Below are 25,878 nucleotides of genomic sequence, written 5' to 3'. Positions count from 1 at the left end.
AATACGTTGGACCATGTTTTTGGAGACCTTTTTTGTTTTTTTTAATTCTTGGTCTGGTCTGATTTGATTAATTTTTGGATTGTCTCTTCACCAGTTTTACCCTGTGCCTGATCTGATCCTGTTTCATTAAATTTTTGGAGAGTTATTTTGCTCGCAGACGGACGTTGTCAAGCCCTTACGTATAATCTCTTTTGGAAAGAAGAAAAAGCAGCCTGAGAGGAGAGAACAGTAACCGTTCGGTACTCTAGGCCAGGTTGCAGTTCGGGGAGGGGGGAGGTTAAGGTATTTTGTAGATTCGAAGTAATTAGTTAGCGAGACTCTGTTTTCAACAGGGCTGACCCAAAGCCTATGTGGACAGTGGGGTTCTACAGGGCAGGGGGGGGGGGCGCAAAAATCACTCCCTATCCATTCTCTCCCCTGCAGTGGGTGGGACAAGGGCTCTAGGGGGCGTGTCACCAGGGTGCAATACCAGCTTGGGATGCTCCTGGCTTTCAGTGTTAGCAGGGGTGTAGCCAGACCTCAAGGTGGGAGGGGGCCAGAGCCCAAGGTGGGGGGGCACATTTTGGTCACTGCCTCCTCCACCACTGGAGCAGGTGGGGGAAGAGGGGTTGGTGGTTGGGAGGCGAGGATAGTGGAGAGCAGATTTATACGGTCTGTGCCAAAGCCGGTGATGGGAGGTGGGACTGGTGGTTGGGAGGCGGGAAGTACTGCTGCGCAGACTTGTACAGTCTGTGCCCTGAATAAGGCAGGTACAAATCAAGGTAAGGTTTACACATATGTTGTCTTGTTGGGCAGACTGGATGGACCGTGCAGGTCTTTTTCTGCCGTCATCTACTATGTTACTATGTTCCTCTGACCACTGCCGCCGCTGTAACATCTTGCCTGGTGGGGGTCCCCAACCCCACCAGCTGAAGTGCCACCGCCACAAATACCTTGGCTGGCGAGGGCCCCCAACCCCCGCCAACTGAAGACTTTGTCCAGTGCTGGTCTCCAGAGCCTCCGCATTGCCTTCCCTGCTCTCTCTTCCCCTCATGTCCAGCACACTCCTTTTAGTGAAACTCACTTTCACTAAAAGGAGCGTGCCTGACGTGAGTGGAAGAGAGGGCAGGCAGGACGAAGTCTTCAGCTGGCGGGGGTTGGGGGCCCAGAGCCAATTTGGGGGGCCAAGCCCCCATGGCCCCACCTAGCTACGCCTCTGTTCTTCAGTAGCCAGGCTCATGTGTGGCAGAAGTCAGATGATACTTCCAGGTTGTACTTCAGCTGGCATCATGGACGTCACTGAAATATGAGCCAGAAGAACCTCCTGAAAAGAGGTTTCAGACCCCCTGGGCTGCTGCATGAAGGTGTGGCTATGGGCAAATAGCCTCACCCTTCTGGTGCTTTGCCGAGGTCCCCCTTCCTGCTCTCCTCACTCTTCCAGAAGTTCATGCAAATTGTCTGATGCTTGATTTTTACACTTTGTCACCCAGAACTGATTATATGCATGTTATACATTAGAATTCTGAGTTACCTGTTAACACAGACCCCCTTTCAGGAAGGAAATCCATATCAAACATATAAACGGCAAGTGACCGACTCACCCGCAAATGCGCAGTAGAGTCGGAACGCTGAGAGTGTAGAAGTCCAAGCCCCGTTTCCACCAGCAGTACAGCCCAGTAGGGAGGAGGGCTTGGACATGGGCGTGGAAATCTGAGGAGGAGGGAGCAGGGAGGAATGGAGGGGGCGGAACTGAGGGAAACAGACGCAGCGATGGAGAACTGATGACACAACGATGGCGGAAAGATGGGGGGCGGCGGCGGGGACGGCAGAGCACAGGAGGTCACAATCGCGGTGGATGGGAGCCCGAGGATGGAGCGTAGGGGAGAGAACAGTTGATGGACACGGATGGATGGAGCAGATGGAAGGGGGGAGAGGAGGGTTGCTGGACATGGGGGGAGGGCAGGGGAGAGAGCAGGGTTGGTGGACAGGGACGGGGGGGGGGGGGGGGGGAGGCCATAGGAAAGCAAAAAACTAGCCTGTTGTTACGGGCTTAACAGCTAGTATAGAAGTAAAGAGCAGTCTGTAACCTAGTACTGATACAATAACAGTGTACCTTGAGCACAAATTTGGAAAGTTAAGTAATTTAAATCCACATCCAAGGCTCGGTGATGGATATTTTATGTGCCAAAATGTGTGATGCTGTCTATCCAGTTTCATCCTGGGGAGTATGAGAGTGTTTGGGAATTGAGGGTAGAAGGAGGGAGAGCAGTTTTTAGATTTTTGCTTGTGATTGAATGAGCTGTCCCCATTGGCCAAATGGATAACTGGGCCCAACCACCTCAGCTGTGAAAAATGAGTTAGCCCATTTGTCTGTAAGACCATCCAGTTAAAAGGTTTACAAGTGGAACTCTGATATTCCCCAAAGCAGCTTCTTGCCATATTAGCTATGTCCAGTTGATCTCAACTTACAGATTTTAGTTCCAGACATCCATCACTCTGTTCTTATATGCGCCATCGCTTGGCTCCTAAATTCTGCTTTGCTGGCTGTGTGACTGTTTTCTTTTGTATTCTTGCAAAATTTCTCGGTCTTCTCGAGACTTTGTGTAGAATGGTTTGCAAAATGGAGTAACCTAGACGGATTTACTTACTGCCTTTTTGGAGTAAAGTGGTGTGGTAGCCATGTTAGTCCACGTTTAAAGATAAATAGAAATAAAAGAAAAGAAGATGATTTTTTTTTTAATTATTGGACTAACAATACATGTTTTTTTAGATTTCGAAGGCAGCACCTTCTTCAGATCAGAAATTTTGATCTGAAGAAGATGTTACCCTTTTTTATTGGACTAACTTGATACATTTTTTATTAGCTTTTGACGGTATTGTGTTTATTTTCTTTTCTATGTTTTGTTTTATTTATAGTTACTGCCTTTTGAAGAAATTCACTCAGGGCAGTGTATAGCATTTAGGCTGGTGGCTACAGTCAAACAGCTCATGTCAGTACAGGGGTGGCAGAAGTAAAAGGGGTAAAGGAAACGACTCTTTGTGGCTAAGGAAGAGGAATTGGGCTGCTTATAAAATAAATCATGTTTATGAAATAGTATACCGGAGCCTCTCAGAATCCACTTGCAGTTGCCGAGCTTCAGGTGAATATCATTAGTCCTGAGTGTAAACTAAATCTCTCTTCCTTTTACAGGTTGAAGTTGAGACCCACGAAAGGGCTAGTTGGGATTTTCAGAGCAGTTAATTTATACATGGAGTATGTGTAAGGAGAAATGATTTAACGATTTGCAGTGGAGTACTGGTGTGCTTAGTATTCTGGGACCACTTATGCTTCCAGCTGTATACCATAAGCTGACAAATGTTAAAGAAAAGGTTATGTGCAAAACAAAATTTGAGATGTGATTTGTTTGCAGCCTCCTGCCTAGTGAGACTCATTGGAGTTATCTTCAGGGTATTCTTCTGTGAGAGTAGAGGTAGATTCTCATTCCTGTTCTGTTCTGCTTTTTTTTCAGGTTGCCTGTGTGAATATACCGAAATAACCCACCGGTATCATGGCTATAGTACAGACGCTTCCCTTGTCAATTGATCAAAATTCAGAGGTGGTCAGTACCCAGCTCCATCCGAATGTGAGGTCACCTGCCACCCAGACCGCCATGGGAAGTGTCAGCAGCCTTATCTCAGGAAGACCGTACCATGACAAGCAGTATAAAGTCACTGAATTTGGTGTCAAGTGTCGTAAGGCTGCCCAAGTGCAGAGTTTTTTCAGGCAGCAGGATGGGCTTCTAAAAAATGGCTACGCTCCTCAAGACCCCGTCTGTCATGGATTGCCCAGCAAAAAGCCATGCTCTGTTTCAGGCGGCAGTGGGAGCTATGCCTATGTAAGTGAAGATCCTAAAAGGGAGTGGAATGAGAGTGCTTCTCCTAGCAGTCCTTGCAGCGATACAGACGATATCCGGGAAGAGAGGTCCCTGAATGGAAATATCAAGGGCCCCCCGCCCAAGCTGATTCCAGTTTCTGGAAAACTAGAAAAGGTAAATATTCAGTTTCAGTACTAAACTGAAAATAGGTGATAATTTTGTACAATTGGGGCCCAATAACCAACCCGTGGCAGTCTGCAGTTTTTGATCTACTGACAGTTGCAATCTGAATTAAACCTGGATATTCAATGCCAGGCTATGTCCGGGCACCAGCATTGAATATCTGAGTCTACGCAGCTACCTGAATGTTATCTGGACATTAGCTGGTATTCAGACTGGTGCCCGATTAAAGTTAGGACAGCCTTATTGGTGTCCTAACTTTATATGCATACTTACCTGGTTAGCAGACTGTATATTACTCCAGGAGGAATTCTGCACACTTTATTTGTAAATTTTTGTGCAGAATTCCCCTATTATAAGGGCTGGCATCTCCTCCAGGCATGTAATACCCACCCCCACTGCAGTTTCCCATGACCTTTGATGCAAACCTCCACCCCATTCCCATGGTACACACACCTTATCCACATTTGTTTTGCAGCCCCCCCACTCCCTGCATCCACACTCCATCTACCTTTTTTCCAGCCCACCCCCCGCACACAGACCAGCCATATTTTTTCCAACCTCCCTCCATTCACCCACACTCCATTCACCTTTTCTTTCTGGCTCTCCTCCCTGCACCCACACTCCATTCGCCTTTTTTCCCAGCCCCCCCCCTGCACCCACTCTCCATATACATTTTTTCAGACCACCCCCCCCCCCCTCCCCGCACTCTCACCGGTCCAGCATGGTAGGAGGAGGAGCTGCAGAGGCATACATCTGGCTGCTTTCTGCTCTTCGCCATCCCGGGCCTGACGGTTCCTTTGAGCCACATGGGCCTCCATACAGCCATGTGACTTAAAGGAATCAACACAACAAAGGAGGAACAAGCCTGATATGCAGCTCCTCCTCCTATGTGTTGGACCGGTGATTATGTAGGAAAGGTGGGAGTAACTTTCTGGTTGCCAGTATCTGTGCTTCTCTGCCTGAAAAGGCAGACTGCATAGAATTCTGCATGGGAAAGGCAGAATTCTGCGCAGTCTGTGGAGGTGGGGAATTCTGTGCAAATTTTGCTTTGAGCATTTCCCCCCAAGAGTAGTGCGGGCTGTTCACCCAGATAAATCCCTTCTCCACCCCTGCCACTGAATGGGATGGCGTTGAGAGGCGATATTCAGCGGCACTGCATAGTTAAGCTTAAGCGCCTCTGAATATTCCCACCTAGCCTGTTCAGCGTGGTTAAGTTGGCAGGAGCCTCTACTACCCATTTAACCCCCTTTGACTATCAGGCCCTCGGGAGGGGGGTGGGGGTTCGTATTAGTGTTCTGTGGTTTTTTTTTTTTATAACCTGATCTACTGCATCTATGAATGAAGGTACATACTAGAGTGGAGGGTTTCATAAAGAACTAGAGAATCTGTGCTCTCCTCCCTTCCCACCCACCCCAACCCTCCATCCCTGATTCCCTTAATTAGCGGAAAGAGGAAAAGTACTATGGCAGCCAGGTGTAGAATGAAGGGAAGTTTCTCCCTTTAGTATCTACAGGGAATTTGTTTCCTTTCTGAGGCACAGGGTCAATAGTGTAAACCAGATGCTTACCAGACAGAGACCCAGCCACAGAGTCAGCAGGTAATACTCACCAGGAAGGAGAGACAGTCTGCAGAGCAAAGCAGATCAAGGAGTTAGATTAGAGGATTTAGACAAAAAAACTTAGAGCCAGCAGACTGGATTAAAAGCATAAAAAGGACTCAGGAGAACTAAAGTAAGAAAGGAGATGATTATGTGTGTACTGTCTTAGCTGTCTGTGGTTGGCCATGTACTGGTTTCTTTGGAAGGGGGCAGAGCAGGATTAACTCTTTGATGGGCCCTAGGCAAATAAGGGGTTAATTCTCTGTAGGTCGCCTAGAGTTAAGAGGCTGGATGATGCGCCTAAGTGCAGATTCTGTAAAAGCAATAGAATATTAGTGCAAGTACTACTACTATTTAGCATTTCTATAGCACTACAAGGCGTACGCAGCGCTGCACAAACATAGAAGAAAGACAGTCCCTGCTCAAAGAGCTATGTAATAAAAGTGAGCCAAGTATAGGACAATCAAGCCATTGTGACATCACTGATGAGGTTGGCTCTTATTGGTGGCCTGAGGCATTATGACATCACAATATTAGCTCTGGTTACAAGAGACTACTACTACTACTACTACTATTTATCACTTCTATAGCGCTAAAAGGCATACGCAGCGCTGTACACCATACATGAAAAGACAGTCCCTGCTCAAAGAGCTTACAATCTAATAGACAAAAAATAAATAAAGTAAGCAAATCAAATCAATTAATGTGTACAGGAAGGAGGAGAGGAGGTTAGGTGGAGGCGAGTGTTTACAAGTGGTTACGAGTCAAAAGCAATGTTATGCGCATTTATGCGCTTAACTTTAGGCATTTTAACACTTGCCGCTAGCTCTGTGACTGTTGTAAATTCTGGCACCTAAGGCAGTTAAGATTTAAATGCCAATATTCTATAGCCCATGCACATAACTGTTGGGCATGCCCCTGACCTGCCCGTGCCCCCTCCTAAGTCCACACCCCCTTGCAATTACGCGCTCTGGATTTTCCAAACACTGTTGATAGATACTGTTCCTCTCACTTCTCTGTAGAGGTTAAATGCTGCTGGACTGACTCCACTTTTTGCTGAATTTATTTATGTATTTTATTTTATTTATTGTAGAGGCTTGATGTACCACACAGGGTCCAAGCTGGCTACTGCGCGGTTTACAGTAATACAATAAAAGAAAGAGGGGGAGGAGACAGCAGGGAGGGGAGACTAAGAGCAGGGTAATCCAAAGGCTTCAGAGAACAGATGAGCTTTGTGCAGAAATTTGAATCTGGAATACTTGATGGAGATGAGGTGGGAGCGAGCTCTAGAGGGAAAGGACCAAGGAAACTAAAGGAGGATTGACCGAGAGATGGTCAAGCAGGAAGAGAGGGCACGGTTAAGAGGTTGGCAGCAGAGGAGCGTAGGAGATGCAGAGGGACATAAGGGATCACAGGAATGGAGGGCAGGAGGGACTTGAAGACAAGGCATAAGATCTTAAATTTTATCCTAGCAGAGACAGAGAGCCACTGTCCTAGATGGAAGAAGAAGAGTGACGAGATCAAAACAGTAGGAATGATGTAAGAACTTGACTGCTGTTGACTGTATCGGCTGAAGACGTTTAATAGAATATAAGGGAAGACCAGCAAATAGAGAATTACAGTAGTCTAGGTGTGAAATAACAGAGAAGAAGAGAAAGAAGGAGGGGCTGCTTGAGGACAGGATGAAGGGCAGGAACATGGTGTAGCACAAAGAAAGCAGACCATATGACAGCGTTAATGTGAGGCGAGAAAGTGAGTTCGGAATCAGAAGTGACACCAAGGATTTTAACAGTCTCAGAGAAGGAAAGGGAGCAGCCCTTAATTAAGGGTGGAGGAGTTGGGGAAAAATTATGACCTCACATATGGAAGAATTAAGAAACAAACGGTTGTCTTTCAACTAGGTGGAGACATGAAGAAGACGACAGGTATTGAGCATGGAGAGAGGGGCAGAGGGATCAGTAACTCTAGAGGATTTGAATGTCATTAGCAGAGCAGAATGGAGTGCAGCCTTGTTCCTGAATGACTGTAGGAAGGGGTGACTCTATTTCTCTGCTTGGGGGAGAGGTTTTTTTTTTTTTTTAATATTTCCCCAACAGGTTTACTGCTATGCTTTGTGAGCTAAACACAACTTCGTGCATGTGACACATGCACGTTTCGACTTATGTATTGTGAACTCCTGACGCAGGCAGTCTAGCCGAAATACGACCCATGTCAAGTCCCTGTTATTTGCCACTTATTTTTATTAATTAAAGTTTGTCAAGAGTCTCCTTTTTTGGCTCCGCACTGGTTATCTCTGCTGTGTTTTGCTGCTGCTACTGTTAATTAGCCCCAATTAGGACCGTATAGCCAACAATTGGTCATTAATACCAATTAGCAGCTATTTAATCTATTAAGTTACACATGCAGCTGTCATTGTTCTATAACACCTGCATGCAGTTTGGTGCACCAAGCATAAAATTTTGTGCACGATAAGAGGCCCTTCCATATCATCAAGCTGATCAATCCATAGACTGGTGGGTTGTGTCCATCTACCAGCAGGTGGAGATAGAGAGCAAACTTTTGCCTCCCTATATGTGGTCATGTGCTGCCGGAAACTCCCCAGTATGTTCTCTATCTCAGCAGGTGGTGGTCACACACAGCAGCAGCTCTGGCTAGGCCTCCAAGCCTAATCCTTAGGTTTTGTTGAGGCCTGGGGTTGAGGGCTCTTTTGAGCAAGTGCAAACCTGGTGGTGCCAGGTCCCTCCTTTTCTCCCCCCTCCCGCTGGCTCCGTTTAAAAAAAAAAAAAAAAAAAATTTTAAACGTCTTTAAAGGCGTTAATTCGACGTTTCTTTAAACGTTCATTGCAGCTACTCACTGGGACACCAGTTCGTTACAGCTCGGAGCGGCAAGCAGGTAATTTTACCTTTTTATAGCGGGCAGGGGGTTCCCCGATTCTTCTCCTCGTGGCATATGGCGTCGGAGGGCGAGGGCGCAAAGGGTCGCTCCCCGGATCGCTGGAGCGCTTCTAGAGGGGATGCGGGGGTTTTACAACCTGATTCGCCCTTGATGGGTGACAGTTTAGTGGCCGATGAATGTCCCGGTCGTTCCTCCGGCGTGGCGGTTTTTTCCCGCCATAAACGCCCATCCCCCGCTCCTCGCCTCCGCCATCTTGGCCGGCCACGCGGCTCGGACGGCTTCTTCGTGGGCCGCCCTTGAGGTTGGAGACATTAATGCCATGAACGCCCTTAATTTGGACGACGGCACAAGCGGCTAAAGTTAAGCGCCGTTCTTCCCGCGCGGCTCCTTTGCGGAGTTTCGCGCCGGACGCCATTTTGGATGCGCAGCATGTCTCTCCCCCGCTATTGCGAGCGCCGGTTGAGAGTGCGTCTAGGGCTGTTGCCCAGGCTGCGGAAGTGCACAGTCTGGGGGGTTTCTCCCCCGAGTTTGTTTTGCTGCTGCATCAGGCTTTCCTCATGCAAAACGCTGCCCCTGCTCCCTCTTCTGATAAAGAGGTTGAGGTTCCCAGAGGTAAACGCCCTCGGGTTGATTTCCAGGCCTTGGAGGACTTTGTCTCCTCCGATGTAGATGAGGGCAGCGTGTCTGAGGTCTCCCAACGGTCCTTTGCGGATTCCTTGGAGGAGATAGATCCCCGCTCGGATGGAGCGGATGACCCCTCTGCAGCGCGGCTTTTTAGCCCAGAGGATTTGCCCAACCTGTTTTTACAGGCCATGGACACTTTGAAGATTTCCTCTCCGGAGGACGTCTCTCCCTCAGCCCCTGTTGGCTCTGCCATTATGCTGGGGACGAAGCGCCCGCCTAGATCCTTCCACGTGCATGATGCCATGCACTCCTTAATTGCGGCTCAATGGGATGTCCCGGAAACGAGCCTTAAAGTGGCTAGGGCTATGTCCCGCCTCTATCCTTTGGCTGTGAGTGAACGTGAGGCCTATCTGTGGCCTACCGTGGATTCTTTAATCACTGCGGTGACTAAGAAAACGGCGTTGCCGGTGGAAGGTGGCACGGCCCTAAAGGACGCCCAAGACAGAAGATTGGAGGCGGCCTTAAGGTCGTCCTTTGAGGCAGCTGCTTTAAGTTTGCAGGCCTCAGTTTGCGGCTCCTATGTGGCCAGGGCGTGCCTGACTATGGTGCAGCGGGCTTCCCCCTCGGATCTTTCCTTGAGGGCTGATTGGCCGGCCCTGGAATCGGGCTTAGCCTATTTGGCAGACTTGCTGTATGATGTCTTGAGAGCCTCAGCTAAAGGCATGGCTCAGACAGTCTCTGCGCGGCGGTGGCTTTGGCTGAAACATTGGTCTGCTGACCACGCCTCTAAATCCCGCCTGGCTAGATTGCCTTTTAAAGGCAAGCTGCTCTTTGGGGTCGAGCTGGACAAAATCGTGACCGATCTCGGCACGTCTAAGGGCAAGAAATTACCAGAGGTCAGGGCTCGGGCTAGTACTCGTCCCGGTACCTCCAGAGGACGGTTGCTGGAAGCCCGTCGGTACCGCCCGGGCAAGTCGGGTTCCTCTGCCCCCTCTTCCTTCAAGAGGAATTTCTCCCCCAAGCAGCATTCCTTTCGCAGAGACCGCCGTCCCGGAGGTGCTCCCTCCGGTCCTCCCCCAGGGTCTCGTACCCAATGACGGGGCCTTGGTCCACGTCCCAGTGCAGATTGGAGGACGGCTGTCCTCGTTTCTGGGCGAGTGGACCTCTATAACTTCAGACGCGTGGGTGCTGGAAGTCATCAGAGACGGCTACAAGCTAGAGTTCTGCCAACCCTTAAGAGACGGGTTTGTACTCTCGCCCTGCAAGTCTCCGGTCAAGCTGTGGCAGTGCAGCAGACCTTGGACAACCTGATCCGCCTGGGTGCGGTCGTTCCGGTGCCAAAAAATCAGATTGGCAAGGGACGTTACTCCATTTACTTTGTGGTTCCAAAGAAAGGAGGTTCTGTCCGGCCTATCCTCGACCTCAAAGGGGTCAATCGGGCCTGGAAAGTGAGGCACTTTCGCATGGAGACTCTCCGCTCTGTTATAGCGGCAGTTAAGGCAGGAGAGTTCTTGGCTTCCTTGGACATCAAGGAAGCGTACCTGCATATTCCCATCTGGCCTCCTCTCCAACGCTTTCTGCGTTTTACAGTCCTGAGACGACACTTCCAGTTCAGAGCCCTCCCTTTCGGGTTGGCTACTGCTCCGCGGACCTTTTCCAAAGTAATGGGGGTCATAGCGGCCTTCCTGCTAAAGGAAGGAGTACAAGTCCATCCTTATCTGGACGACTGGTTGATCCGAGCCCCCTCTTATGCAGAGTGCGGCAAAGCTATGGACCGGGTAGTTGCTCTTGTGAGCTCCCTGGGATGGATCATCAACTGGAAGAAGAGCCAGCTGCGCCCGACTCAGTCCCTGGAGTATCTGGGAGTTCGATTCGACACCCAAGTGGGCAGAGTGTTCCTGCCAGACAATCGGATTGTCAAGCTTCAGGCTCAGGTGGACTAGTTCCTAGTAGCCTCTCCTATTCGGGCTTGGGACTACGTGCAGCTGTTGGGCTCTATGACGGCCACGATGGAAGTAGTGCCCTGGGCCAGGGCTCATATGAGACCACTACAGCTATCTCTGCTGCTGCGCTGGACTCCGATGTCGGAGGATTATGCTGTGCGCCTTCCCGTGGACCCAGCAGTGCGCAAGGCGCTGAGCTGGTGGACGCAGACAGACAAGTTGTCTGCAGGATTGCCTCTGGTGACCCCGGAGTGGATTGTCGTCACGACAGACGCCTCTTTGATGGGCTGGGGAGCCCACTGCTTGGGAAGGACAGCGCAGGGGCTCTAGTCTCCTGCAGAGGCAAGTGGTCTATCAACCTCCTGGAACTCAGAGCCATTCGGTTGGTGTTATTGGAGTTCATCCCGGTACTGGTGTTGTAGCCTGTACGGGTCCTGTCGGACAATGCCACGGCTGTGGCCTATATCAACCGCCAGGGAGGTACCAAGAGCGCCCCTCTAGCCAAGGAGGCTATGAGTCTTTGCCAGTGGGCGGAAGCGAACCTGGAGCAGCTTTCAGCGGCCCACATTGCCGGAGTCATGAATGTCAAGGCGGACTTTCTCAGTCGCCATACCTTGGAGCCCGGAGAGTGGCAACTATCTGCTCAGGCGTTCTTGGACATCACGAAGCGCTGGGGCCAGCCGAGCCTAGATCTGATGGCGTCATCGGCCAATTGCCAAGTGCCGCGCTTTTTCAGCAGAGGACGGGACCCTTGATCCCTGGGAGTAGATGCTCTTCTCCAACAGTGGCCGACACAAGAGCTCCTCTATGTGTTCCCGCCCTGGCCCATGTTGGGCAGGGTGCTAGACCGGGTGGCAAAGCATCCCGGCAGGGTAATCCTGGTGGGTCCGGATTGGCCCAGACGTCCCTGGTATGCGGACTTGATCAGGCTCTCAGTCGACGATCCTCTGCGGCTGTCAGTGGAGCAGGGCCGGTTACATCAGGGTCCCGTGGTGATGGAGGATCCCTCTCCCTTTGGTCTTACGGCCTGGCTATTGAGCGGCAGCGTCTGAGGAAGAAGGGCTTCTCAGACAAGGTCATCGCCACTATGCTGAGAGCGAGGAAACGCTCTACTTCTACTGCTTACGCCAGGGTTTGGCGTATCTTTGCAGCATGGTGTGAAGCAGGCTCACTTTCTCCCTTCACTGCTCCAATTTCTTCAGTGTTGGCGTTCCTGCAAGAAGGTCTGGAGAAAGGCCTGTCGCTCAGTTCCCTTAAAGTCCAGGTAGCGGCTCTGGCTTGCTTCAGGGGCCGCCTGAAGGGTGCTTCCCTGGCTTCGCAGCCAGATGTGGTGCGCTTTCTCAAGGGAGTTAATCACCTGCGCCCTCCTCTGCACTCAGTGGTGCCTGCGTGGAATCTCAACCTGGTGCTAAGAGCATTGCAGAAGCCGCCTTTTGAACCCTTGTCGAGGGCATCTCTGAAAGACCTGACGTTGAAAGCAGTCTTTTTGGTGGCTATCACTTCAGCCAGAAGAGTTTCCGAGCTCCAGGCGCTCTCATGTCGAGAGCCTTTTCTGCAGTTCACTGAGGCAGGAGTGACTATTCGCACAGTGCCTTCCTTCCTGCCCAAGATTGTTTCTCGCTTCCATGTGAATCAGCAGCTCTGTCTCCCTTCCTTTCGTAGGGAGGACTACCCAGAGGAGTACTCTGCTCTTAAATATCTGGATGTGAGACGAGTCATCTTCAGATACTTGGAAGTGACCAATGATTTCCGGAAATCGGATCATCTGTTTGTCCTGTTTGCAGGTCCTCGTAAGGGTCTGCAGGCTGCTAAGCCTACAGTGGCAAGATGGGTCAAGGAAGCCATTGCAGCGGCTTATGTGGCCGCGGGGAAGGTGCCGCCTATCCAGCTGAAGGCTCACTCCACGAGAGCTCAGGCGGCCTCGATGGCAGAGGCCGGATCCGTCTCCTTGGAAGAGATATGCAAGGCGGCAACTTGGGCTTCGGCTCATACATTCTCCAAGCATTACCGTTTGACTGTGGCTGCACGGGCGGAGGCCCGGTTTGGAGCTTCAGTGTTGAGGTCAGGGATTTCAATGTCCCGCCCTGGGTGAGTACTGCTTCGGTACATCCCACCAGTCTATGGATTGATCAGCTTGATGATATGGAAGGTAAAATTATGTATAATCATACCTGATAATTTTCTTTCCATTAATCATAGCTGATCAATCCATAGCCCCTCCCAGATATCTGTTTTTATTCTGGTTGCATTTCAGGTTCAAGTTTAGTCTTCAGTTATTTCAGAAAGACTTCGTGTTCAAGTTCTTTCACTTGGATTCTTCAAGAGTTGAGACGAGTTTGTGTTACAGTGAGCTGCTGCATTCCTCTCCCCTCCGTTTTACGGGGCTGGATTGAGACATAAATTCTGCCGGCACTCCCTCCCGCTTCGTGCGGCTGTAGGGCAGCTTTGTACCCCTCCCGCTTCGGCGGTGTTAGGGTCAGTCAGCTCCTCCCGCGGTTGCGGTTGCAGGATAAGCCAGATCCCCCCGCATCGGCGGGTGTGGTGTCCCTCCCCCGCTCCGCGGGGATGAGCTGGACGGATTCCCCTCCCCCACTTGTGTGGGGATGAGCTGGGTTAATTCCCCTCCCCCGTTTCGGCGGTGGTGAGCTGGGCAGAGTGTCCCTTCGTGGGTGTAATTCTGTAAGTGCTGAGTCCTGCGGATGGAGCTTTGATATCGACATACTGAGGAGTTTCCGGCAGCACATGACCACATATAGGGAGGCAAAAGTTTGCTCTCTATCTCCACCTGCTGGTAGATGGACACAACCCACCAGTCTATGGATTGATCAGCTATGATTAATGGAAAGAAAATTATCAGGTATGATTATACATAATTTTACCTTTTACAAAGGCGCATATGGGCCATTGCATGTCCAGCGTGTGCCAAATCTGCATTACTGCCTGGCTACTGCGTGCCGCAGGTGGTAATTCTGAATTTGTCGTGCGCCGAAAACACGTGGTAGAAATATATTTTCTATTTTTTACCACGTGGCGCTTGCCCGGCGGTTAACGGCAGTGGACGCGCGCTGCATGCCTGCTGCCCAGGTAGCGCGTGATACCTTACCGCTAAGTCAGTGGGTGGCGGTAAGGTCCTAGGCCGAAAATGGATACGCGCTGGTTTCTCATTTTACCACAAGTCCATTTTCCAGCCCTTAAAAAAAGGCCCTTTTTCCAGGACGCAGCAAAAACTGGCCCAGCGCGCACCCAAAAGGTTCGCTCGCACTGCCACAGGTCACTTTATGCCACGGCTTAGTAAAAGGGCCCCTAAATGCATTGAGTTCCTCACGGTAATACAAATACATTTTAAAACTCCTGTCAGGTCCCACGTAATAAGAAGTACTGCTCGCTGACTCCTTCTGCGCAGAAGACAGGGAGAATAGACGGGCCTTTGTGGGCAAATGTTGTTTTGGGTCTGCCACTCTTCTTTCTGCCAGGAGCTGACTTTCCATGGCAGATATCTGTCTTGGAAAAAGCACTGAATTAGCACATCTGTGAGGGCTCCTCCTAAACATTTGGGCCCTAGGCATATGCCTTGTTTGCCTATTCTTTAATCCCATCCTGGGAGGGAGGTAGTGTTGACCTTTGAACTTTAAACCAGGGTGGTGCAAGAAATGACTGTGCCCTGGAATTCTGCATGGCTACTGTTAACATGAACTTAGGATTTCTTCCTTTCTAAATGTAATTCAAATACCTTATGCCTTTCATAAGAATTAAATTGAAAGTCAGTGTGTAATGAGACATTCTTAGTGAGTTAATGGCTATTTCAACAATTAATCAGGAAGATTTACTCATTTGTAATAAATGTTACTTTTAAATTGTGACTCTTGTTGTTGACTGTATAGATTGGCAAGCCAGTGGTATTGGGTCAAGGATAGTTACTAAGTTCTGCATGTTCAAGGTTTTCTGAAATTTTCCAAATACAGAAAAAAGGGATCACAAAAATTTGAACTGGGAACCCCAAGAAGTGATACTTCGCATATACTGCAATACTAGAGAAATAAAAACAGAAATGCATTTCCCTACTAATGAACACAATACAAGGACATTTGCTATGCACATTTCTCAAAGCTAACATATTCCACTTAATGCATTCAAAATAAAAAAAGTTTTTTTCTACCTTTGTTGTCTGGACATTTTATTTTTCCATCATGTTGGTTCCACATTCTCTTTTCTTCTTTTCTGTCTGTCTTCTGCTAATTCTCCTTCAAGCATCTGCTGTCCATATGTCTTTTCTCCTTCCTCCTGTCTTGTTCCGTTCCCTCACTACACCTATCTTTGACATACTGATCTTTCTTCTTTAGCTCTTTACTGCCCCTCTGATTCCTCAGTTTTCACCCTCTTTCTCATCCCTCTCTTTTTTTACTTTTCAGCTACCTATCAAATTCCATCTTCTCTCACCCACTAGCTCTCGTATTTCCCATCTTGCTCCTTCCCGCAGCCTTCCATTCTCTTTCATCTTTAATCAATTCTGCGTAACATATTTCTACCCCCTGTAATCACTATCCTCCTCTCATTCATTTCCTTGCCAGCCCCCCCCCCCCCCCCCCCCAGTTTGGCCTCTCCCACATAGTTTCACCATTTTCAGCATCTTCCTCCACTCTTCTGGCCCTGCTCCGTCTTTCTCCCCTCCCCACCCTTGTAGCCTGACATCTCCCTGTCCCTTCCACTCCTTCTCAGCATCTTCCAATCCCTTCTCTCTTCCTTCCTGCCCCTCCAGCATTTCTCCCTCTCTCTTCCTTCCTACCCCCTCCAGCATTTCTCCCGCTCTCTTCCTTCCCTCCAATTGTCTGGGATCTTTTCCTCCTTTCTGTCCCTGGATCCAACATCTTTCCCTCACTCTTTTCTGTCCCTGGATCCAACATCTTCCTCTTTCCCCTCCTATGCATATCTCTCCATTCTTCTCCTCCACCCCAATGTCCAACCTCTCTTCCCTCCTCCCTTTCTCCCACTGTTCATGTCCAACACTTCTCCCTCTCTCTCCCTATTCACCTCTCCCTCCCCTCCATCCCCATCACCCCTATGTCCAACATGCCTTCCTCTCTCCCCATCCCACCTCACCCCATCTCTAACAATCCTCCCTCCCCAAAACCATTCAGCATCTCTCCCTCCCGCCCCAACCACAGAATTTCTCCCTCTGTAACCCCACACCCCATGCAGCATCTTTTCCCTCCCTCCATTTCCAACAATTAACCCCTCCCTTCCACCCTGCATTTTTCTGCAGCACCCCTTTCCTTCCCTCCCCTCCACCCCCATGCATTTCTCTGCCAGTGAGAATCACTCCCGTGCCCCCTATCTACCTTCACAAAGATTTCTGTCAAAGGGTTACTGCCAGCAGCAGCAGCAATTCTCACACTCTGCCTGCCTGTGGCGAACCTGGAAGCCTCCCCCCTCTGAAGTGTTCCGCGCAGGCAGAAAAAAAAAAGAAGTTGTGTCGACTAGGGGTAGCGGTACGCAGCAGCAGAGGGAAGGCTTCCAGGTTAGCCACGGGCAACGTGTCCAAATCGCTTCTCTTCCGGCGGTAACCCTTTGATAGGAAATATTTGTGAGTGAGCGAAGGAAGGGGAGGGAAGGAGATGCAGGACCACAGGAGCCTCCGGAGTCCAGACTGTTCTCTCTATGCCGGCGCTTGCAAGAATACAAAACCGCTGGGTGGGCATGATCCCAAATTGGGTGGGCCAAGACCCACCCGTGGCTACTTGACTTTAGGCGATTGATTATAAGAAACCAACTTTCTGTCTGTATTGGGGTTGGAATCTGATGGGTTTGGGGGGATTCTTTATTGGGTGTATCAACCTATAGCGTGGGTGCAGTTTCTTAATGTTTAATGAATTGTGCCAATCAACTTATTTTAGCTTCATGCTCCTGGAAACTTAACAGAAATGTTTTATGTAAAGGACAATACACTAACTGATAGTGTTGGAGGTGGAGGTCCAATAACCTCCACTGCTACATTCAGCACAGCACCTTGACAAGAATGGGTGGTGGTGGGGAGGGAGGGAGAGAGAAGAGTTTATCGAGTAAAAAATAAAACTGTGAAGCGTCCTTTTTTGAAATATGTAGCAACATTGCTATTAGAAATTGGTCTCTCTGTGGTAGTTTTAAGGTCTGTTATGCTGCTTTTCTGTATTTGTCTCACCAATAAAAATTGTTTGAAACTACTACTTAACATTTCTAAAGCGCTACTAGGGCTACGCAGCGCTGTACAATTTAACATGGAAGGACAGTCCCTGCTCAAGGAGCTTACAATCTAAAAGACAGGTGTACAATCTAAAGACAAGTGTACAATCTAAAAGACAAGTGTAGAGTCGATCTGATAGGGCATACTATATTTCTCGAAAGGTTAGGTGCCAAAGGCAGCATTGAAGAGGTGAGTTTTAAGCAGAGATTTGAAGATGGGTAGGGAGGGGGCTTGGCGTAGGGGTTGAGGAAGATTGTTCCAGGCATAGGGTGAGGCAAGGCAGAATGAGCGGAGCCTGGAGTTGGCAGTGGCGGAGGAGGGTACTGAAAGGAGGGATTTGTCCTGAGAGCGGAGCACGTGGGTGAGCAGTAGCTAAAAGAAAGGTTAATGGGGGGAAGGGGGCCTGAATGTTGAAGTAATTTATGAAAAATCTATACATCCAACTGTCTAAAAGGGGAAAAAGTAAAGCCAGCGGGTGGCAGGGCTTTGGTAGTTTCTCGCAGATAATTAGTTTGAAGGGAGAGGGGTGGGAATGGCAAGTTTTCTTAGCATGGGAAGCAAGCATTGTTGCCAGGGTTGCGGTCTTCCCGCAACACTGGGCGGGTTTTCTTTGAGCAGCTGCTGCAAACTTTCGGCGGCTGTGGGGTGCGGGTTTGGGCTCTTCTCCTGTGGCTGCTGTGTGCTTTTTTCCGGGGCTTCTATTGGTCCAATTTGGTCCAATAGAAGCTTTTCCAGGGCTTCTATTGGTCCAATTTGGTCCAATAAAAGCTTTCCCGGGGCTTCTATTGGTCCGATGTGGTCCAATAGAAGCTTTTGAGGGGCGTGGTCGACGTCAGGGGCGGGGTTAACGATGTCAGGGGGTGGGGCTGGTGACATGGGAGGCGGGGCTGGTGACATGGGAGGCGGGGTTTGACGGGCTGGTTTAGGGCTGATTTTGGGCGGGGAAAATTTTTCCCATCTGGCAACCTTGGAAGCAAGTTAACAGCTACTCCTCCCAGCTAAAGAGAAGGGCTGATATTCTTCTGCAGGCTCTCAAGCTTTGTGCTAAGGTAGTCAGTAGTGTAGGCACGGGTAGCTGGGCAGGCTCAGGTGTGGAGGAGGGGGAGGCAATGCACAAGCGATTCTTGTCTATCCCTTCTCTTGGGGTTCAGTCTGAGAACCAGCCAGAATGAGCAAAGAGGAGGGTCAGATCCTGACCCACAGGACCTGCAATCTGGCTCCCGAGAATACCACATCTGGACTTCTCATGCCCTAAGAGCAATCTGTTTCCACTCTCCAGACTCAATTAATATGTCCCCATTCAATACATTTTGCTGGATTTACTTATCTCAAAAATGTCCACTGTTGCAAAAAGTGGTTTTCATTCCACCTTTTAGATCCTGTAAGAGAGCAAGCACTATATCAATAACTGTGAGTCAGAATGGGATCTCTAATTCCAAAATAGTTTCAACAGGCCTCCACAGAGGTTAATTTATATTGACCTGTAGCATCCGGCTGGAACAGGAGTCTGCTGGGTCTGTAGTGCGTGGGCCTGCTGCTGCTTTTTGTACGAGGCTGTACATCTCATCTCCATCCTTTTTTCTCACAGCTGCTGTTAGAAATATTAAAATGTTCAGACTCTTTTATTGGGTTAGGTAAACATAACCTTGGGTTCATTAAGCCCTGTCTGTGAACATCTGGCTACCAGGGCACAGTCTGCAGGCTCCAAGCAATGAAGTCCATATTTCTCTAAACCAAGGGTTTTTAACCAGTGGTGCCCGTACCCCTTGCAGGAAGAGGTCAAGCAGGTTGTAGAGAAGGGTCTTGAAATGTGAGGCAATTTATTGAAACTTTCTAGACAGAGTATGCTAGTCTAATTTTTAGCGACATGTTAGCAATTAGCACTGTTAGCGGCTAACAGCAACATACATAGAAAAATGAAGACAAAGACCACATGGCCTATCCAGTCTGCCCATCCGTGACGTATACTCTTTCACTCCCTTACAGATCCTATGTACTTCTCCCAAGTGTCTTGAATCCAGATTTAGTTTTCGTCTCCACCACCTTCACCAGGAGGCTGTTCCACGAATTCACCACCCTTTCCGTGAAGAAGTTTTTCCTCAGGTTACTTCTGAGTCTGTCCCTTTTCACCTTCATCCTATGCCCCCTCATTCCTGAGCTTCCTTTAAATTCAGACTTAACTCCTGTGCATTTGTGACAGGGAGGTATTTAAATGTCTATCATATCTCCCCTCTCCTGCCTTTCTTCAAAGTATATATATTGAGATCTTTAAGTCCATCCCCATACACTGTATGATGAAGACCACTGACCATTGTAACTGTCCTCTGGGCCAACTCCCTTCCTTTTATATCTTTTTCAAGGCACGGTCTCTGGGATTGCACACATTCTAAATGAGGTCTCACCAGAGACTTACATAGGGGCATCGTCACCTCGTTTTTCCTACTGGAGTCTCACAATGTCACATTTGCACTTAAACCAATCACTAACATATCTAAAAAAAATAGTCTTGAAACCCCACCCCCATTTTAGTGTATTGACTGTTTCTTCTGCCATTTGCATCTTTAGTTTCCTGACTAATTTATCAGCTTAGCTTCTCTTACTTTTTCTAGTTATTATTGCCTGCTTCCTCTCTCTGCGATCTCTTGTAGTTCAGGAAGGTTAACCTCTTTTTCCTTAACTTTTCAGCTACTACTTTTGAGATCCAAAGCAGCCTTCTTTTCCTCTTACTTTTATTTACCTTCCTTACAAAAAAGGTTTGTTGCCCTTACAATAATTCCTTTCGGTTTTGCCCAATTAGTGGACACATAGTTTAGGAAGAGGGTGTCAGGGTTTCATTGATCAGTTAAAGGGGAGCAGAAACCAAAAAAGGTTAAGAACCCCTGCTCTAAAATGTGCTGCTTGAGATGGATGTGTGATATGCAGGGGCATAATCGAAGGGGTGCCCAAGTTTTCCTGGGGCTGTCCTCGTAAGTCGGCTCCGTAAGGGGGCGTGGAAACCCGTATTATCGAAACAAGATGGGCGTCCATCTTTCATTTTGATAATACGGTCGGGGACTCCCAAATCCCAACATTTAGGTCGACCTTAGAGATGGTCGTCCCCGGTTTTTGGCAATAATGGAACCGAGGACGCCCATCTCAGAAACGACCAAATGCAAGCCCTTTGGTCATAGTTTCCATTATCGCCGAAAATCGAGGACGACCATCTCTTAGGTTGACCTAAATTTCGCGATTTGGGCGTCCACGACCATATTATTGAAACGAAAGATGGACGGCCATCTTGTTTCGATAGTATGGGTTTCCCCTCCCCTTCGCCAGGACGTCCTCAAGAAAACTTGGGCGCCCCTTTCAATTATGCCCCTCTATGTAACTTTATAAGTTTAAGTGCTTTGAAAATACAGCTCACTGTTGTCCCACACGTTTTCAACTTTTCTTGGGTACCCAGATCATTTATTTGTGGGTTTAATTTTGGGGTAGAAATTGATCTTGTGTTTTGCTCCCTGCAGTAGATAATCCCTTTTCATTTTTATTTCACCTGTGCTGTACTGCTTACAGAGAATGTGATTGCTCAGTGTTACCTTTTCTAATTTTGTGCCTTTATTCTGTAATTGGTGAGGATTAGTCTGTGTTCTGTGAGTGACCAAGGTGAGAGGTTCTGCTGACATGTAATTTGTGCGTGGATCCATAGGTGTCTGATTTGTCTGGCTTTTCCAGTAGGAAGCATATTGTGGTTCTGTATATTCACTGCTGCCTTTTTAAAAGTACAGTTATTGATATTTGTGTGTTCAAAATTGGTGCTGTTATTTTTTTTTGTTTATTTTTGTTACATTTGTACCCTGCGCTTTCCCACTCATGGCAGGCTCAATGCGGCTTACATGGGGCAATGGAGGGTTAAGTGACTTGCCCAGAGTCACAAGGAGCTGCCTGTGCCTGAAGTGGGAATCCAACTCAGTTCCTCAGTTCCCCAGGACCAAAGTCCACCACCCTAACCACTAGGCCACTCCTCCACTGTTGCTACTATTTGTGATTCTACATGGAATGTTGCTATTCCACCAATGTGGCCGCGCAGGCTTCTGCTTCTGTGAGTCTGACGTCCTGCACGTACGTGCAGGACGTCAGACTCACAGAAACAGAAGCCTGCGCAGCCTTCTACATGGAATGTTGCTAGTGGAATAGCAACATTCCATGTAGACTCTCCAATAGTACCTATTTTATTTTTGTTACATTTGTACCCTGTGCTTTCTCACTCATGGCAGGCTCAATTTAGCTTACATGGGGCAATGGAGGGTTAAGTGACTTGCCCAGAGTCACAAGGAGCTGCCTGTGCCTGAAGTGGGAATCCAACTCAGTTCCCCAGGACCAAAGTTCACCACCCTAACCACTAGGCCACTCCTCCACTGTTGCTACTATTTGTGATTCTACATGGAATGTTGCTATTCCACCAATGTGGCCACGCAGGCTTCTGCTTCTGTGAGTCTGACTTCCTGCACGTACATGCAGGACGTCAGACTCACAGAAACAGAAGCCTGCGCAGCCTTCTACATGGAATGTTGCTAGTGGAATAGCAACATTCCATGTAGAATCTCCAATAGTAGCAACATTCCATGTAGAATCTCCAATAGTATCTATTTTATTTTTGTTACATTTGTATCCCGCGCTTTCCCACTCATGGCAGGCTCAATGCAGCTTACATGGGGCAATGGAGGGTTAAGTGACTTGCCCAGAGTCACAAGGAGCTGCCTGTGCCTGAAGTGGGAATTGAACTCAGTTCCTCAGTTCCCCAGGGCCAAAGTCCACCACCCTAACCACTAGGCCACTCCTGTTAGGCTTGCTACATAGGTTCTGAGAAGTTTCTTGGCAGGATTTACAGTTACTTCACAAAGTAATTTGGCAGACAATCCTTTATTTATCTGTTCCTTGGTAAGGAGAAGGGGGTGGAAGAAACACTGTCTGGAACTCCAGGGACTTGAACTGGTTCATGTCAGCTTCAGAAAGGAGAGAAAGCAGTAGAACCGGAGCAAGGGACAAGAAGACTTATTTTATTAATACAGCTTAATAGGGTATTTTATATTTCTCTATAAAGTAAATTTGAGGCATTTGTGTCACTGCAGTTAATTCTTTTCCAGGATACTGTGATGTGTGTTGAGAGATTGACCAGACTCAAGTCTACTATAATGATAAAGTTTAAGTTATGGGATAATGCAACTTCATTTAAAAATGTCAGTGCTTCCAAGGTTTCCATAAGTGTACACGTTATTTATGTTGATGCAGGACAGACGTTTTACTTAGAAGTCTGTTATCAAGTGCACTGTAAGGTATTATTTAGGAGCATACCAAGCACTACTCTCGCCTATATGCGTAGCTCCCCCCCCCCCCCCCCCCCCCCCCCCATGTTAACTGTGGGACACCCCAAAATGTCAGGTCTGGCTACGCCCCAGGTCTAGACCAAAACATCCACATTATAGCCCTGGATATTTTTGTTTTGTTCCATTATGGCAGATCCAAGTGTTAGGAATGCCCAGATCCCACCCTTAACACGCCCCCTTATGATTTGAACGCACTTCTGATGGACTTCATAGAAGAATGCCTAAAAATTGGTTTTGAAAATACTACTTTGGACGTTTTTGTGTGGAAAAACATCCAAATGCAGATTTATGCTACTTTTTGGACGTTTTTCTCTTTTGAAAATGAGCCCCTTAACGAACTACATGGTCCGTCATTAGAGGAATAGTTCTATAAAGTAGGAACTAACATGTACATACCAGTTATGGGTGTAAATGTTCAGAATATTAACATTCCCTTGTACATGCCAGATATGCATCTGTTCCATTCTATCTAAACATGCATATCCGCGATAGCACATTTTTTACACATATTTAACAGTGTGCACATGGGCAGACTGGGTGGCGCGTAGGCACGTCGCACATACATTAAGTTACACAGATATTATTGGCTCTTAGGTGCACACGCTTATGCCAACTCTGTGGCTGGTATAAGTTCTTGCACTTAAACACATACACTGTATATACCCAGGTATACTCGCAATGAGAGCGCCAAGGATTGGAGGAAGCAGGGGCGTAGCCAGACTTCGGCGGGAGGGGGGTCCAGAGCCCGAGGTGAGGGGGCACATTTTAGCCCCCCCCCAGCACCACCACAACAACTTTGACCCCCCCCCCTTGCCGACGACCCTCTCGCCCCCCCACCCGCCGTCACCGTTGCCTACCTTTGCTGGCGGAGGACCCCAACCCCCGCCAGCCTTGCGATCTGCAGGACTTCGTTCTGTTTCTGTGAGTCTGACGGCAGAAACAAAACGAAGGAAGAAGACCAGCTGGCGGGGGTTGGGGTCCCCCGCCAACAAAGGTAGCAGTCAGCGACGGCGGGTTGGCGTCGGGAGGTGGGGTTGAGGGGGTCGTCGGCAGGGGGGTCCAGGGCCAAATCTACGGGGACCCAGGCCCCCGTGGCCCCATAGTAGCTACGCCCCTGGGAGGAAGCAAATTTTATTGGACCCAACACTGCCCATGTTACGGCAAATGCCTGATTCAGGGGTCAGAATGTCACTACACAACAAAGTTTCCTGTTTCAGTTATAACCACCGTTAAAAGTATATGATGAAGCAGAAGTGGCCTAGTGGTTAAAGCTAACGGCTGAGACTCGGAGAAGCCAAGGTTCATATCTTACTTCCTTGTCTGGACTGGTCTAGTAAGATCAGTGGTTGTGCTCCTAAACAAACAGATGGAGGCAGAGAATTCTGACTTTGGCTATTATAAGGAGCTCCAAAGATTAGAGGTTTCTTCAGCTCCTGGGTTCCTTGGTGACTGTTGTTATAGATGGTTGTAGTTATAATAGTACACCCAACAGATGCATATTCGATAAAGGAAAAGAGGTACTTTCTTTTCTTCATAGAATATGAGAATAACTGGCTATTCAGTATATACACATATGTGCTTAGGGTATGAGCACTAGAGCAGTGCTTTTTTAGGCTATGGTTGCAGTGGGATAATATTTGACTTATCCTTCTGGCATCAGCCAAATGGGCACTTTCTTTGTGCAGGCCCTTTTGCCATGCTTAGGGACATTATTTTGGAGTCCCTCAATTGGGTGGTGATGTTTCCAAGGCCAGGCTGTCTGGCAGAAGGAAGCCCCACTGCTAGGCAGTGATTGCTACAGAAGGCATCTGACAACAGACTGGGGACCACGACTGATGGGCTAGCGTTGAGTTGGGCTCGTCAATGTGTGGTGGGAGTGGCAGTCTAGATACTGTCTGCTGTTGCCATTGGGGTTGCTTTTATCTGGCGGAGGGAGGGGAGACTGAGAGTGCAGTGGCAGTGATGGAGTTGAATTGGTTCTGCCATCCTGAAGGTTGTATCTGTGTCCACCATTTCCATTGGGGTCAACTATCTTGAGTACAGTTATGGTCCATGGTAGCTGCTCATAGTGTTGGAAAATCCATGGTGAGAATTGAAACTTAAGCTCAGTTGAGTAGAGGATGGTGGTTGTTCTCACTGAGGCGGTGGGGGGGGGGGGGCAGGCTTTTACTGCACCTCAATTTGCCATGGGTGTCACCAACTTGCAGTATCTCAGTACCGTAAGTTAATAACTCCCATGGAAAATGAATAATGCTGATTGCAAGGTGGCTCACAAAGAGCATTATTCTGTCGGCCTGGGAGCATTAGACTGCCAAGCCATGGCCTGATGCTTCCAGGCGTTCCTTAAAGGTAATCTTGGCCTCCCCCTCCCCCCCCCCCAATAGTGCTCCCCTATACAGTGTACCTTTAATATTGTCTTATATGGAACTATAATCCCCTAACAGTAATACCACAAGATTGCCTCTAGGGGTCGATGGCACCATTTTGGATTCCAGGACTAGTGAGGACAAGAGCAATAGGGGATTGCTCCTTCCTGCCCGCTAGACACCAGGGAGCATTAAAGGTACGCCTGAGGAGGAATTTTCAGGAGGAGGAGTGCCTTCTAGACTTTAGGATGGGGCTTCTGGGCTTCACTTCTTGGGAGTCTTCAGGTTGGAATGGGGGGTTTGGTTGGGGACACTATTGGAAATGAGCTTGGAGGGGCTCTCTGCAACCAACTCATTGCCAGCCCCTTTAAGAGACCCCAGCTTGATGGCCTGGTGGCTCCCAGGTGGTAAAATAATCCCAGCTATAAACTGAGATTATTTTACCAGGTATACTATGGCTTGCTGTGTGAACCCAGGGCACTCTGCAAGCAACTATATGGTATTTATATAATAATGAACTGCTTTACTTGCATTTGCATGTTTACATCTCATTTCTATGTAACGCAGGGTGACTTAGTTAACACTGTTAGGGCACTGCACCCAGCATTAGAGTCCTTTAATATGTATTAAGAGGCAAATAGCGCGGGTTAATGTCCTACTGTATAGTCTTCATGTTAAACATAGTAGATGACGGCAGAAAAAGACCTGCACGGTCCATCCAGTCTGCCCAAGAAGATAAATTCATATGTGCTACTTTTTTATTTGTACTGTCCTCTTCAGTGCACAGACTGTATAAGTCTGGCCAGCCCTATCCCCGCCTCCCAACCACCAGCTCTGGCACAGACCCTATAAGTCT

At 48.5% G+C, this 25,878-nt stretch overlaps 1 protein-coding gene across 1 annotated transcript in view; it reads left to right on the top strand.

The window, feature by feature from the left end:
• The first annotated feature begins 3,494 nt into the window (after positions 1-3,494).
• LOC115459324 (leucine zipper putative tumor suppressor 2 homolog) overlaps positions 3,495-25,878 on the top strand; it is a 33,437-nt gene continuing 11,053 nt past the window's right edge. The window contains exon 1 of the mRNA XM_030189167.1: positions 3,495-4,007. Coding sequence (XP_030045027.1) covers positions 3,528-4,007 — 480 coding nt within the window. The 5' untranslated portion in view covers positions 3,495-3,527. The remainder of the gene's footprint in view (positions 4,008-25,878) is intronic.

This window comes from Microcaecilia unicolor, unplaced genomic scaffold, assembly GCF_901765095.1.
Source record: "Microcaecilia unicolor unplaced genomic scaffold, aMicUni1.1, whole genome shotgun sequence".
In the NCBI taxonomy this organism is placed as follows: domain Eukaryota; kingdom Metazoa; phylum Chordata; class Amphibia; order Gymnophiona; family Siphonopidae; genus Microcaecilia; species Microcaecilia unicolor.
This window is presented reverse-complemented; position numbering and strand designations above follow the sequence as displayed.